Below are 15,837 nucleotides of genomic sequence, written 5' to 3'. Positions count from 1 at the left end.
ACGGTAATTTGAACGTTTATGAACCCTCCCCATACTGATATTAAACTACCTTCTATCTATATTACCTATTCCCACACTCTTATCGACTCTTTACAGCACTTTTGTGTCTCACGGAAGTCCGAGACTCACTCACAGAATGTAGCTCACTTCCGGATGCCGTCAGCCAATGGAATGCGTGTACGGTATCCGCAATGACTACAAAAGTTGAAATTTGACCTTGACCTAGTTTTCTCAAGGTCAAGATCTCATTTTCATCCCTTTCACCACCCGAGTAATGTGCTTGTTGTTTCATCTTTCTATCTCCAACCATTGTCCAAACGGTGGACGGACGGACGGACGGACACAAACGCTGACAATTACAAAACATCACCGCTTGGTGGGATGTAATAAGTAGTGAGTAGTTATGAGTTGTAATTGGTGGATCCCACAACTGATAAAAAACGGTAAAAAACAAAACAGTGACAATGACTCTGGAAAAAATACCGAGGGACACTTTTTAAAGGGCCACTGTCTTTCTGTCTTAGGCTTCATGCATGATATGTCATACTAAGGTTGATAACTTTTTTTTTTTTTAAATTGTAAGAGAAGCTTTCTCTTTATAATATGAAAAACACACAAGTAGAATATCTTTGGTTTTAAGTTTTTTTCCAATTAAGTATTTGGCTGTTGTTCCCAAAAAAGAAGTGTTTCCAAAGTCCCTGAGCAGCAGACAAACAAACAGTGGCTCTGCTACATCAATAAAATAGTTTTAATAAATGCTCCCACATCTAACCCAGCATCTACAAATACAAGCAATGTTAACACACTCAAACCTGTGACTCACACTCATTTAGACAAATTTGGTTTGGTAGGCCAGTGAAAACACCTTCATTGTCTGTTCACCCTTCAGTGAGATCACTGATTTCCACAGTAGCCCGATAATTAAAACAGTTAAGTGTAAGTTGGTAAAGGTAAGGGCCTCAACTGAGTAGTCCAAGAATAAATGAAAAGTTTATACTCTGAAACCAAAGGTATCCTGTTACATAAGTAGATCATGTTCAACCACTTCTTTAGCAACACTGCACAGACAAGCTGTTCTTGGTGGAGTCATCCTGACAGCTGGCGAGGAAGGGCGACCGTCTCACTTGTGGGACTTAACATGTCTGAAAACGCTGAAGTCAAAGTTCAAGTAGGCTCTATCTGGAAAAATCTTCCAGACTGATGGTTAAGCAGCTAAATTCTCAATGAAACAAATCTTGAAAATACATTCAAACAACAGCAGTAGTACGGTGTTATGATTTATAATATTGCTGCAGTCAGGAAGATGACTGGAAGACAGGGTTCAACATCTGATGAACCACACTCATTTATTTCACAAGGAGATAGCATAGCATAGCACATCACCATCTCAGATGTTCACGTTCTTTTAAAACGTTTATTGGCTATTTGACGTCAGAATGAACATGCTTCTTTGAATTCAATGAGCACCACTGAATATCATCTTTGATTATTTGAACAACAACTGAAGCTGTCGTGATTCAAAATCTCACCTTCATCTGGCAAAGTAAAGAGTGACAAAGTGGAGGAAGAAGTGAAGATAAGAGACTAGTTACAACCCTTCAGAAAACCCCAATTGAAGCACTAGAAAACAGATATTAATGCTTTAAAACGAAACACGCTGGACAGAGATCATTAGAGATATGCTGTAAAATACAGACCAAAAAAACAGAATCTATTAGAAAGAAAATGAACATGTTATGTTAGGAAACTCCAAATGATATTGTATAATTAATAAATAAATAAAGGACAGTTGATAAATAACTCATATTTATTATCATAGCTCAAATACACTCAGCTTAGAGTGCAGAGTCATTGAGTTCTTGCAATGTGAAAAAAAAATGTGTGCATGCTGTGATCAGAGAGAACAGAAAGCAGATAGGCATGTCTGTTATCTGTAAGACAGACTGGATAGGTCCAGTTAGAACTGGTAGACTTAGTTTTTAGAATTATGAGAAAACAAACTTCTCCTACAAGTTTTATTGCCGATATAAAAATTTAAAAAACCAGGTCAAATGGGCTCATGGTAAAATATTTCAATCATGGGTGCAGATCCTGGGGCGGAAGAGAAACATGTAAAAAAACAACAACAACAACATGATTTTAATGGTTCATAATATACGATGTAATGAAAAACAAAACTTAATAGATGCCTTATTGCCTTTCATTTGTACACAACAGTTTTTGAGGGTTTTGTTTCTGCTGTCTTCCATACGTTTTGCTCAGTGGATTTGCTTATTGCTTCCTTTTCTTCTGAACAGAGTAAAGGATCGTAAAAGACAAGTTCTGTGTTGACATCTGCAGGGAGGATGAATTTGTTAAAATGAGGGACCTGTGTATGTCCATGGCAAATGCATCAGTTTAGGATGATGTTAATCAGTAGCTGAAATGTGCACTGACTGAGCCTGTAGGTGTGACCCACTTATATGTCCTATTAGGACATATAAAACACTTCCTTTTGAGTGGAGTGCAGGGAACCAAGCAGAGAAAACTGAGTTGCCAACTGATGCCCAGAATTTCATTCTCTGCATTTATTTACCAGCTCACATTTCACATATGCAACACCCAGTTTAAGGAGCAGTTTCATGCAGAACATGAACTGTGGAACGTATTGTCAGGTCAAAAGGAGTTGTTTGTCACCAAAACCACTTCCTCCATGTGGCTGTTAGGGACTAGCAGATTGTCACATTTACATGTGACACAAAAAACACATCATGAGTAAAATCCCCCTTGATCCAAGCTAGGCCAAGATCAGAAAGCTAAGAAGAGCCTGAAGGCATCTAATGAAAACCAGAGAGCCATATTCTTCCGTTTGCAAACTGTACAAAAACAAGTCCACTTTATTTCTGTTGAGTTCTCTTTCACACATAGAAGGAAGATCTAGAATATTACCCATATAATTACACAAGTATAATAAGATGAATATCAATACATTTGGATGAATGTAGTGTGTCTACATGAGTCACCTGGTGTTTTTACCGACTCTCCTGTGAATATGAGGATGATGATGAAGAACAACCATCATCATTATGTTGGTTCATGAACAACTGGAACCAACATAATAAGCAGCAACAGAAAAGACCTCAAAAAGAACCCAGGAGTCGGTGCTTTGGGTCATCGTCAGACCGTTACCAGAACAGCAGGGAGCAGCAATGAGCTGAGAATGAACATGTGCGCATCAAGGGAAAACTATTGTTTTCCAGTCATTTTTTAAATTTGCTATAAGCTAAACTGCACACGAAAAGGGAAAATATTTGTGAAAGGTTCTTTATTTGCGGTAACAATTCTTTCCAACAATAAATATTTTACCATTGGAAAGCTTGTTAGTTTATCTTTTAAATGCTGCCACATAAAGAACATGCATGTGTCGGATGAGCAGCAGAACTAAGTACGACGATTGTGCCCATGAAAAATTTGCCAAATGTTCTCTGCTAATGCCAGACAGCTTTTCTCAGCTGATGACTGTTGTTTGTGGACTGGATGACTGACATTTTGGTATTTTGTTTATTTATTAATTTGACACACAGAAGCCTCAGTGGTTTGCGGAGGAACCACACACAGCCACAACAGCCTGGCACCTCCTCATGATGGTCACCAACCTGGTCACGAGCTGCTGTGGGATGACATCCCATTCTTCAATCAATATTTCAATGCATGGCATGTCAGCCAGCATGGTGGTGTTGGTCACTCTGACACAAACAGCACATCCAAGCTCATCCCACAAGTGTTCCACGGGTCAGGACTCCTGGCAGGCCATTCCATCCTCTCCCCTACCAAATTCTGGAGGTTATCCCTGATAACCCTCAGAAAGCACAAAAAACCCCTCAGAGTCCACTCCAGTTTACATAAATACATTGGCAGTAGACATGAACAAATAAATTCTCAGGAGAGAATATGATTATTTATTTTGCCTAAATCCAAATATTCCCAATGGCGAAAGAAACAAAAAGAGCTCTAGACAAGTACCTCCAAGTACAAACGAATATATGTCAATATATGTGCAGAAACAAGGGCAGCCCAGTAGACCTTGGACTACTGACTGGCTAAATATTTTTTCATGAATGGACTAGATGTCCAAAACCTGATTTGATGTGTTGTTTAATGTTATGTGTTTAAAGTTTGTTCTGTTTCTAAGAGACAATACTCAAACATTCTGTCATCTGCACCCCACATAGTCTCATCACCTTATCAATAGTGCTGCCAATAGGTGCATCAGCTCAGGTATCAGTCTTTCATTTCATTGTCATAGTTCTTGAGCTAGATGGTACTATTAATCACTATGTCATGCTTCATTGTAAACCAACCAAAACACAAATGGACATGGATTAAAACATCAACCTAAAATTATGGGATCCTTAAGTAGAGGTAAAAACATTCTGAACCAAACATGTAAAAAGATAATGGGGGATAATGTGTCTCTGAATAACTGCAGAATTCTTGATCTTTAACAAAATCATATATTGATGTTCAACACAATGCGATTTTATGTGTGTCTTTAGAAAATATTGATCAGTAGTTTATTTTCCTCTTATCATTATAAACTTTGATGTATATCCATAAATATTTTCAGAATCAAAGGGAAAACTTCCTGCTATGAAAAAAAAACCCTGAAATGACACTTGCATCCCTTCCTTTTTAGCTGATTTTTCATTTGATATTTTGGGAGTCAGAGATGCTACCTGAACAGCATAAGACTGTCATTCGGTCAGTACACTCTCTTTTGTCCAAAGACTCCTCATTTGGTTTTGAGCAGTCGCTCCCTGTGGTCAGCCTGCAGTTACACTTTACTTACTTTAGAGGGCGCTGTTTCCCTAAACTGTAATTGGGCTGCTTTCAGACTGCAGGTATATCGGATACCAATCAGATTTCCTTCCATATCCGATTTTTAAGGCCTGACTGTTCACACTGTTTTTAGACAGTGTCCAAATGCAATCTGGCTCAGTTCAGACTGGGCCACGTTATCGGCCCATCTGACAGGTTGCTATCATAATGACGTTGTGGCGGAGTCGTCGTTCAGTGCGGGTAATGTGTGACAGGTCATATAATTGCGACAAAAACAACAACAACGACCACAAACATGGAGGCTGGTTAGTTTACAGTATTGGCGGTATCTTTGTCTGGTAGAGGTGGAGAAGACGTGACACACACCAGACATTGTCAACTTCCTTAATTTTTTGCTGCTCCGTAATGCGCTACGCTCTTCCTTATGGCACCTTGCTCTTGCGTCACGTACGGTGACATCACAGACAGCCAAATCTGATTGGTGTGTTTGGAGTTGTTCAGGCTGAGACACATCTGTCCATATCCAACATGAAACTACAGCCTGACAGTGGTTTAAATCTGTCCCGCAAAAATTGGATTTCATGTGGTATGGGATTGTTCAGACTACAAAAGAGACATCCAATATCAATCTGGATGGGCTAAAAATCACATTTTGGCGATGAGCCTGAATTAGACCTAATTGAAATACAGTATTTCCTGTCTATAAAAAAAGCCTCAGTTTAGGTTTCAGTTTAATAATTTCAGGACAGAAAACACACACAATCAAAACACAGACGCTAAAAGATTTTTTGCAGTCAACGCACATAAAATGATCATGATTTGATGAACTGATAACATATTACTGGCATACCAGGGCCTCCACCATCTCATGCATGAATGTCTGCTTGGATAACATCCACCTCTCACCCACCACATACAGTAAGTCAGCAGGCTGTCATCATTTCTGTGTATTTTACAAAACAGTATTTGACATATTCTCTCCACCATCTCCGTCTTGCTAGTGTTGATGTGAAGCTGGTTGATCTCACAAAATCTACCACAAGTAGCATTTTTAATTCATTTATTCAGTACTTTGGTAATTTCATCAGTTAGTCTATAATAAATAAACAGCGTCCAAAGAACAACATCTTAAAGATGCGTAAGGGTGAACATTTTAACCTGATCACATGACTTTGTGGCAAATGTCAGACAATCTTACAGCGTTAACTTTTTAAATGGACATCAGGAGAGTGATGTAGGTCTATAGTCAGTAATGGAACAAATTCTTTCTGTTCATGCAGTCACGTTGACACAATTTGGAAAAACCTATTTCATTATTTCTCTGAAGCTTTTGGGAAATGCTCTGAGCCCGATCTTGTCATTTCTGGAACAATGTCCACTCCATAAGACATAAATAAATTGGCTGGATCTCAGGAGAGAATATGATTATTTATTTAGCCTCAATCTAAATATTCCTAATGGGAAAAGAAAGGGAGAAAAAAAAGAGCAATAGACATATTTCCAGTTTGCCCTCCAAGTGCATACTGATAATATATGTCAAATGTTTAATTCACCTGTTAGCCTCACACAGATTTGGCTGCTTTCTTGTTATTTGAGATATTTCTGAACGGGTTGCTGGAAGAAAAAAAAAAGAAGATAGATTTATCATCCATAAGAATTATTCCAAAATGTTGCAGAGCTTGAAGGATATGGTAAAATAAAACAAAACATGAATAAACATGTAGTTCCAGAACAACTCCACAAAGAGACCAGACAACGTCAGACAATACCTCTCATTGAAGGAGCTGGCCTGTCTAATTCTATTAACACAGAGCAGATGGATCACGCTGGTTGTCATTAGGAGGCTCCAGATTTAGTCTGAGAAACTTATGACTGCAGATAACTTGAACCTGCATCCATGATTTCCTTCTCAGACATTTGGTGAAGGTCGTTTCCGGCTGTAAATGTGCTTAGATGTGCCAGGTCTCATACGAGACCTCCTAGTGTCTCAAATTAAATTAAAGATCCAGATCAAGACTTCCTGTCTCTAACTAATTACAAAGGTCATTATAGATGTATATATTACAGAGTGTTGTGGAGAACTTTTATTCTGTCAGTTTATGGTGCTCATAGATAAACCAGTACATAACCTTCTATTTTATAGATTCACTCTTTTGAATTCATCATAATACATGATTTCTAAATGGAAATTAGTCAATTAGGCACCACCAAATCACATTTGTAATGGAAATATCTACTATTATCTAAGTGCTAGAACAGCTGATGATGTGCATGACGCAAACTGTGATCATTTATGTCTCCAGTGCAATCTTTTAAAAATGACATTTTCCCGCTATAAAACCAACACCTTCTGTTTTCACAGAAAATAAACTCAAACATCTGTATCATGATGCAAAAACGTTCCAGAATATGTCGTTAAGATATTCACCTGGAGTTGTATTTGTTTTCTGGAACATTTCTCCAAAGAGATATTGCTTTAACCTTAAAAGAGCACTCCATCGAAACGTTAAAATGTATTCATTATCTCCTCACAGCCGTGAATAACGGTGACTGGACCCCTGCTCCCGACATTCCCCCAATCTTGTTTGTGGGTTTCTCTTCTCCACACAATAAACCACTCATCCTGGGTTATTTGAAATAAATAACTTTTGATTGAAAGTCGACTTTAATTTTGCTGTTGTTACCATATGGATCTGTGTAAGAATAGCTGAAAGCAGCTAACTATATAATTCACAGCTAAACATCACCCAACTGTCTGCTGTTCTCTGAAAGCAAAGTTGAGTGATCAGAGAAATAATCAAGAACAAAAACAAGACTTACAGACTGAAGACGTTTCTCCCTCTTTGGATGTTCCCTCCCCCCTTCTCTACAGCTTCATAAATGCCCAAAGGTTCTGCTCTGTTGATGCTGGAGACTTCAACTGGTGCAGTAGCTGATCCGTCATTAACTACTGGGAGAGTTTATCGAGCGTAGTTTGGTGTTTGTGTAGAACAAGCAACTTTACTGAGCAATAATAACAACATATTACATTCCATACAGCTTTGGGGCAGACATGTACACCAAGAAGTCTGATTTTCATGGTCCACTTAGAGGAAGGTCTCTTGACTCAGGGAAGTCTGCTTATGAGGAGAAGCATCTCAACAATGAAGTAAGTGGTGCTTAAGGTTTTTGTTTCTTTTGAAAAGCCTCACATGAGAGAAGAATGGGTTGTTTCAGTCAAGCTTTTGAGTAGATGGTTCCATGAGGAACCTAACTGGTTGGTTTTGGTGTTACTTTATAGGATATCCTGTGTTTTACTGGTCTACTGAAGAGATAAGATAACAGTAACAATCAACATGAGTCATTAAAAGGGTTTTATATGAACAGCGGTTTATTAAGTTGTCCTAAAAAGCCTAATAAGCATATTAAATGGAGTTGTCATTAGATTGAGTTTAATGACTCTATCAGACTACTAGCTGATCTCCATTCACAGATCAGATAGAAGTCTGTATTGTAAGTCTGTATTTACTTCTCTGCAATATTAATGACCTCGATCGCCATTCGTCCATGGTGAACAGTTGTATATTCATTATAGATCCTTGTCTAAGAGAGACAAAGAGTTTATCCTCCAACCTCACTTATCCATAAAAGATTTCAAAGCATTGTTTATGTGGTTTTTCTGACAAACTTCAAATGTTAATGACTTTAAATAATTTTTATGTGGCTTCACTGTGTGGTTACAGTTGTCAAATGATGGTCACTGCAGACATTGATAATGCTTGCATTGATTTTGTATGATCAATGAAACATGAACTATTAAAACCACTGGCACCAAGTTGTAAAAGTTCTCACAGGTCAGATCACAACATAAGAGAAATTGCTATGGAAGTCAACTTCTTACATAATGGATCATTATTTTTTATAAAACCAGACAGATCTTCAGGGTGGAGGATGCCCTTACTTATTTTGTAGCTATTTCCAGATATATATCAAGAGCCCACAAGGTAATAAAGAGAGAATGGGTCAATCTGAAAGTATAGCTTCATTGTATAGCACCATTTATAATAACTAATGGTGACACAACTGCAGTGTGTTTATGACAGGTACATATGTATGATCATAACTATTGAGGTAATGCACAAAATATAGTTGTTGATTTATAGAGCAAGAATTGATTCGTTAAAAATTTTCAAGCAATTGTGAAGGCGCAGTTATGCAGTTGTACCACAAGAGGGGGTATTTGTTTAGATGAGCACTAGTCATAGTAGGGTAACAGGGCTTGGGGCCTCAGTCTTCTGAACCATTTCAATGTCTCCCATCTTTTCTACTCCTATTTGAGGGAGGTAACTAAGCAGACAGTTGAAGTGGGCATGAAGAATCACAGGAACTAAATACAATGAGTGACGAGCAAGGTCAAGCCGGATAACCGCCCTCCAGAGTCTGGGTCCTGCCCTGAGTTTCTTCCTCAATGAGGGAGTTTTTCCCCACCACTGTCGCTTATGCTTGCTCTGGAGGGTTTCTCTGCTTGTAAAAGCAATTTGAAATGTCTGTTGATGTCATTAAGTGCTTTGCAAAAAAAAAAAAAGCTGATTGATAGATTGAAGAGACAATGACAGACAGGTGGAGCAGGAAAGAGCAGACAGGTGGGACAGGGAGAAGCAGACCGGTGGGATGGGGGAGGGAAGAGGAGACAGGTGGGACGGGATGGAGGGGGACAGACAGGTCGAGCAGCGGAAACAATCCCACAACAACAGTGGAGGGAAAATCAAGGGAGAAACACAACTGACACGAACACAGGAAACATGACACCAGGATTTACCACAAAATATATCAGAAAATAAACACAAACCCATGACACTAGCACATTTTCTTTTTCTTTGTATGGTCATGAAATGAAGTACATTTCTCCTCTATTCGAGAGTCAAATGGAGAAAAAAAAGATTTGTCAGAAATGTGCTTGCTGTTGCTGAGGTTTTAGAGTGACAGAGACAATTCCACTTTATAATCCCAAAATAAAATAAAAGAATGATCCCCGTAGGAAAATTATTTTCACTCGTGGTTAGTAATCATGCATTTATGTATTTTTTTTGTATGGGCCCCTGAAACAACCAAGCACACACAAGGGGCCTGTAGGCATGCAGTAAATACAGGGAGGCTGAGTGACGGCCAGCCCCATCTTTGGAGCGCCCTGAATGAGCAGCTTGTGGAGGGGACGGTGCCTTGCTCAAGGGCACCTCGGCAGTGCTACGGAGGTGAGCTGGCACCTCCCGCTGCCAGCTCACACTCCAAGAGTGAATGGTCAGGATCGGGAATCGAACCGCCGATCATTGGCTACCCGCTCTACCAACTGAGCTACTGTCGCCCCAAGAATCCAACCAGCACCTCTCTTGAATCAAGATGTGTTCCTCCAGTCCTGGGCTCTACCCATGGTCAAAGCCAATATGCAAAAACTATTTCAATGTAGCCTCATCCTCATTTATATGTGACTTAAAGACTTATCATTTTAATGAGAACAATACAGCAATTTCCCTTGATCAAATCATCTTAGGCTAAATCAAGGAGGATAAACTAAGTTAAACAAGGCCTAAAGTGGTCGCTCGTCTTGGAAGAAAAATAAGACTGTTGGTTTTGATTACGTATAAATGCTTTGTTTTTCCTTTCACACTGAATAAAGGTTACTTTCGGTAAAATTGAGGAGAACCAGGACAAAAGGAACATCCCCACAAGCTCTAAGAGAGGCGTTACCACCATCATGTTCTCTCTGAAGAAAGAAGTGGCCGATCTTGTCAAGGCACTCCAGCTTTTCCAGGTGTGTGTTTCATCTCAAGCATTAAATGCATGCTACAACATGCTTTGTCGTGTCTGAATTCATAATAAAACAGGTAACAATTTCTTTTTAAATTATCTTCTTTCCGCATCATGTTCGAAGGCTTTTCAAACACGCTTGACGTCTTGTACATTCATGCAGGAGAAACATGTCGACCTTGTTCCTATCGAGTCCCACAAATCCAAAAGGAGGGATTCAGACTTTGAAATCTTTGTGAATTGCGACACTGACCATGAACAGCTCAAGGAGCTGACTCAGCTGCTGAGGAGGCATACTGATTTTGTCGGGATGACTCCATCTGACAACTTCCCTCTACTTGAAGACGGTAGGAATTTAATTATTTTTGATTCCTCTACACAAAAAGAGACAGCAGCAAATGCTTTCAAAGCAGGTCTTAAACAGCCACGATAAATTGCAGACACGGTTCAGATAATTTGCCCATTTACTCTTCTCAAATTATGATTACATGCAAAAACAGAAGCTTTCCTTGCTTTAAAATGATGCCATTGACCCAAACTGTTTTTCAGACATGGCTGGTGTGCCCTGGTTCCCTGAAAAGATCTCTGATTTGGATTTGTGTGTGAAGAGGGTTCTGATGTATGGCTCTGAATTAGATGCAGATCATCCAGTATGTATACTGGACTCAGTTGGTACAGAGTACAAAAGCTGGCACTTCTTGAATGACAGCAGAGATGAAAATGTAAAGTGAGATTGTGAGTCTTTTGTTTTTGCAGGGATTTAAAGACAACGTGTATCGTAGAAGAAGACAATACTTTGCTGAATTGGCGATGAACTACAAACAGTAAGTTCTTTCTCTGAGTCGTTTGAGAAATTCTTTCAGAAATCCCTCTGGAGGGGATCAAGATTATTTTACAGTTGGTTATGACAAAGAAAGTAGCATCAAAAGCTCGCTTTAGCCCCACAGCCCCAAACCATCTGTACTACATCCGTATTATAGTCACCATTTGCACAGGGACTTAGCGGCTGTTATTTGAAGGTTAATATTGCCAATAGCAGTGAGAAATGAGACACATCTGACAACGATCTGAAAAAAAATTCCCAGAGTTATAGAAGCTTGATTTTTCCCTCTTTCTGGATCCACTTTTTCTGAACAATGCCTCATGTTTCCACCGTGTTACATTTAAAACCTTCCATTAGTTTCTTAATATTGTTCTTCTAACAAACAAACTAACTAAGTTAACTACAGCACATCTGTCTTTTGCCCAGTGGTGACCCCATCCTGCGTATAGACTTCACAGCAGAGGAGGTGCAAACCTGGGGGGTGGTATTTAGGGAGCTCTGCAAACTGTACATCAGCCATGCCTGCAAGGAGTATCTGGAAAACCTCCGTCTGTTGGTCAAATACTGTAACTACAGCGAGGATAACATCCCCCAGCTGGAGGATGTTTCACACTTCCTCAAAGGTAACTCAACCCAAACCAACTTCTTCTGAGTGTATCAGCGGGTAAATGAGGCAAACGACTGCCAAGTGATACTTGGCAGGGTTTCTTTAATTACTAGAAGATTAATTCCAGAAAATGTGTGTGTGTGTGTGTTTGTGTGTGTGTGTGTGTGTGTGTGTGTGTGTGTGTGTGTGTGTGTGTGTGTGTGTGTGTGTGTGTGTGTGTGTGTGTGTGTGTGTGTGTGTGTGTGTGTGTGTGTGTAGAACGCTCAGGCTTTATCATTCGACCGGTAGCAGGGTACCTCTCCCCCAGAGACTTTCTGGCAGGCCTGGCTTTCAGAGTGTTCCACTGCACGCAGTACATCCGCCACAGCTCCGAGCCTTTATACACACCTGAACCGTGAGTACACACTTGTACAGACACAGATTTTATTTTATTTTTTTCAGATTTTCTGCTTCTGACCCCTCATGCTCAGGAAAGGCTGAATTCAGATTTCTGTGCTACCAAATACATTTGAACCTGTTTGCATAAATTACCAAGCACCATAATGTACACTTCATACAGTACATAAAATATTTGGAACACTTCATATTGGTAGCTAATAAAAAATTGCTGTTGGAATTTACTTGAAAGGGAAAATAGGATAAAAAAAGGAAAGAAAAATAATGAGGGAGAAATTGAAACAGCTAAGATAGTAGCTTCCTTTTTGGGGTCTGTCTGTTAGGAGAATGGACATGGGTTCTTTTAACAGAGAGACTTAACAGCACACCTCTTCACCCCTGGTGTGTTTAACCATCTCTGGATACGTGTGTTGATGCAGAGACACGTGCCACGAGCTGCTGGGTCACGTCCCTCTGCTTGCTGAGCCCAGCTTTGCTCAGTTCTCTCAAGAGATTGGTCTCGCATCTCTTGGGGCTTCGGATGATGCTGTACAGAAACTGGCTACAGTGAGAAAACACACATACACACAAACAGAACCTGGGTTTTTACCCTATAAATTATGCAACTATGGGTTACAATCAAAACATTATTTGTCACGTTCATGCTAAACTTTGTGCAGTTTATTGTGTATTTTATGTATTTTTTTTTGCACAACTGAATCTGAATTTATTTTTTTTGCACAACAGATTGAGGTGGTCTTTCTTACAAACTGTTATTTTTTAAATGTTGATATGAGCAGATATGTGTTATTCAGAGCAATGCAGTGAATGCATCTATGAATACTGTATGATAAATGCAGAAATGCAAATGAACATGACACTCAAGTAAAGGACCTTATTTAACATATTAGGAGAAAACAAAACTAACGTCTGATGTCTAACAGCTGTATTCTCATGCTGTGTATGAAGAAGATGATTTTAAAGTCCCAACCTGTTTTGTTTTAGTGTTACTTCTTCACAGTGGAGTTTGGTCTTTGTAAGCAGGATGGTAGGTTGAGAGCCTACGGAGCCGGACTCCTCTCCTCTGCCAGTGAACTCAAGGTGACGTATGACCTCATGTCTACCTGTCTATATTTAGTCTTCAGGGCAGTTGCGTGACTTTCAGTTTTGTAATCTCTTCTGAATCTGCATATCTTTTTTGGAGTTCTGGTAACTCTTAAGGATGACTCAATCATGTTTCACTGGAAATAATCCAGGTCACTGTGATCTACCCAACAAAAGCCTGTACACAGGCCGGTACACACTAATATGCATGCGTCTGAACTAACAAGTCTGATCTAGAGTGTGCTAATAATTTCCCTACGGGAAACAATAAAGGATATCTTAATCTTAATTTTAATCTTAATGTAAATCTGACCTCTCATTATGTTTCTTTCTTCTATTAGCATGCTTTGTCTGGCAAAGCCCACCTTCTTCCATTTGACCCCACAGTGACCTGCAATCAGGAATGCATAATAACCACGTTTCAAGATGTTTACTTTGTTTCTGAAAGTTTTGAGGAGGCCAAGGATAAAATGAGGTCAGTGGGATTCCTCCTTTAAATCATTATGTAGTCTTTGTTGCAGTGGTTAGGGTTAATCTAATGTATTATTACCCAGCGCTGAAGAAACATGATTAGATTTGATCCATTTCCAAGTTTTCAATTACAGGATCAATACTCCTCTCATGTTCATAGTATATAGAGCTAAGGTGGAGATGATGAGTTTATCTGAGTTTGAAGTGTGGAAGCAGAAACAGTTGGCTGTCTGTCAGAAGAACAGGATGAGTCGTATCTAGCTGCTGTTAGTCACTCCGTAAAAACGTTTCAGCAAAAAAAAAGTACCGATCAAAAAAGTTTAGGGATGCTTATCCTATCATTAAATTAATATGTAAAATTCATTACTAATTTAAATAATCTAACTCTATCATGGGAAAAGTAGTCTCCAAGCTCTTGTCATTCCCAAGCATCTAGATGTTAGCGCCATTGTAATCGAGTACTGGCCATGGAGGAAACTAACGTTATCCTGATATATGACTTTTCTGCATCTACAGGGAGTTTGCCAAGACCATTCACCGTCCATTTACAGTGCACTACAATGCTTATACACAGAGTGTGGACATCCTGAAGGACAGCAACAGCATCAATAGCATGGTGAAGGACATCCGGCACGAGCTGGACATTGTAGAAGATGCCCTGAAACGACTCACAGCTTGAGACACTGGAGTCAGTGGAGATTAGCTGCAGTCGGAACGGTCTGGCCACATGAGTTACAGAGTGAACCTGGCCTGAAGTTTGACCTGGTTTACAAAGTAGTTGTGATGTGATCGGATGGTGCTGTTTGGAAGTGTTCCAGGGTCACCAATAACCATGTAATCGATTATGACAGAGAAGCTTGGGTTATGTTAAAAGCCCTAATATATGCAGTTTAGATTTTGAAGCAACATTATGCAACAGTTTGTTTGTAAATATAATTTTGATGGCATCACTAGATTCCCATTGTCGGCCTCAGATACTGTATATATACGTAGAAAGCTATGTCAGCAGGGCGAGCTGCATAAAGATGTGCTTTAAGTATCTATAAACCAAATCTGACTGGGGTTAATGGATGCAGTAACGTCAAATGTTAAATCAAATCAGTTTAACCTTAACAACTGACGTCGAAATTACGACTCTTAAGTTATTTCTTGAGGTCAGTGTCAAACGTTATGAACACATGACACTACTAGGACAGACTGTAAGTACCCAGTTAGATCAGAATGTAACAAAGGTAAATGAGTGACGCCACTATCACTTTATACAAGTGCAATGAAACAGTATGTTAGTAACTTTATTTTTCAAACTCAGTAATTAAATGACTTGGATATACAGTAGTTATCCCTCACTATGATCCAGAATAAACACTGCAGATAATGGACAGTGTGTTATAGACATCCTCTCCCCCTATAGTACCATTCACCATTCACTGAGTCTCTCTCTCTCTCTCTCTCTCTCTCTCTCTCTCTCTCTCTCTCTCTCTCTCTCTCTCTCTCTCTCTCGCTCTCTCTCTCTCTCTGTCTCTCTCTCTCTGTCTCTCTCTCTCTCTCTCTCTCTCATTCTGTTGTTTTTTTTTTAACCCCCCTGTTAACATGTGTGGTTTAAAACTGGGCACACTGAATGTGAATGGAGCAGGGGACATGGAGACAAGAGCCTCTGTTTTTGGTTTGATAAATATTAAACGGTTGGATGTTTTCTTTGTTCAGGAAACACACAGTGCTGTTGAAAATTCTATCATTGTTTTTGAGATGTGAATTCCTTTTTGCATGAATCTCTTTTGGATTTTGTGTCAACGTGATTTTGTCATCTGGCTTTTATGAATAAACGTGATTTTAAAAATAAAAAATCTCTCTCCCC

The 15,837-nt window shown here is 39.4% G+C and overlaps 1 protein-coding gene across 1 annotated transcript; it reads left to right on the top strand.

Moving 5' to 3' along the window:
• The first annotated feature begins 7,870 nt into the window (after nt 1-7,870).
• Nucleotides 7,871-15,209, top strand: LOC137594104 (tryptophan 5-hydroxylase 1-like). Its single transcript, XM_068313362.1, has 11 exons — nt 7,871-7,975; nt 10,472-10,606; nt 10,766-10,949; nt 11,152-11,252; nt 11,359-11,426; nt 11,852-12,048; nt 12,291-12,426; nt 12,848-12,974; nt 13,413-13,508; nt 13,853-13,986; nt 14,499-15,209. Exons 1-11 carry the CDS (start codon nt 7,871-7,873, stop codon nt 14,659-14,661), a joined length of 1,446 nt encoding a protein of 481 aa, XP_068169463.1. The 3' UTR covers nt 14,662-15,209.
• Nucleotides 15,210-15,837: the final 628 nt, after the last annotated feature.

This window comes from Antennarius striatus, chromosome 1 (assembly GCF_040054535.1).
Source record: "Antennarius striatus isolate MH-2024 chromosome 1, ASM4005453v1, whole genome shotgun sequence".
Lineage (NCBI taxonomy): Eukaryota > Metazoa > Chordata > Actinopteri > Lophiiformes > Antennariidae > Antennarius > Antennarius striatus.
The sequence above is the reverse complement of the archived record's forward strand: the minus strand, read 5'-3'. Positions and strand labels throughout refer to the sequence as shown.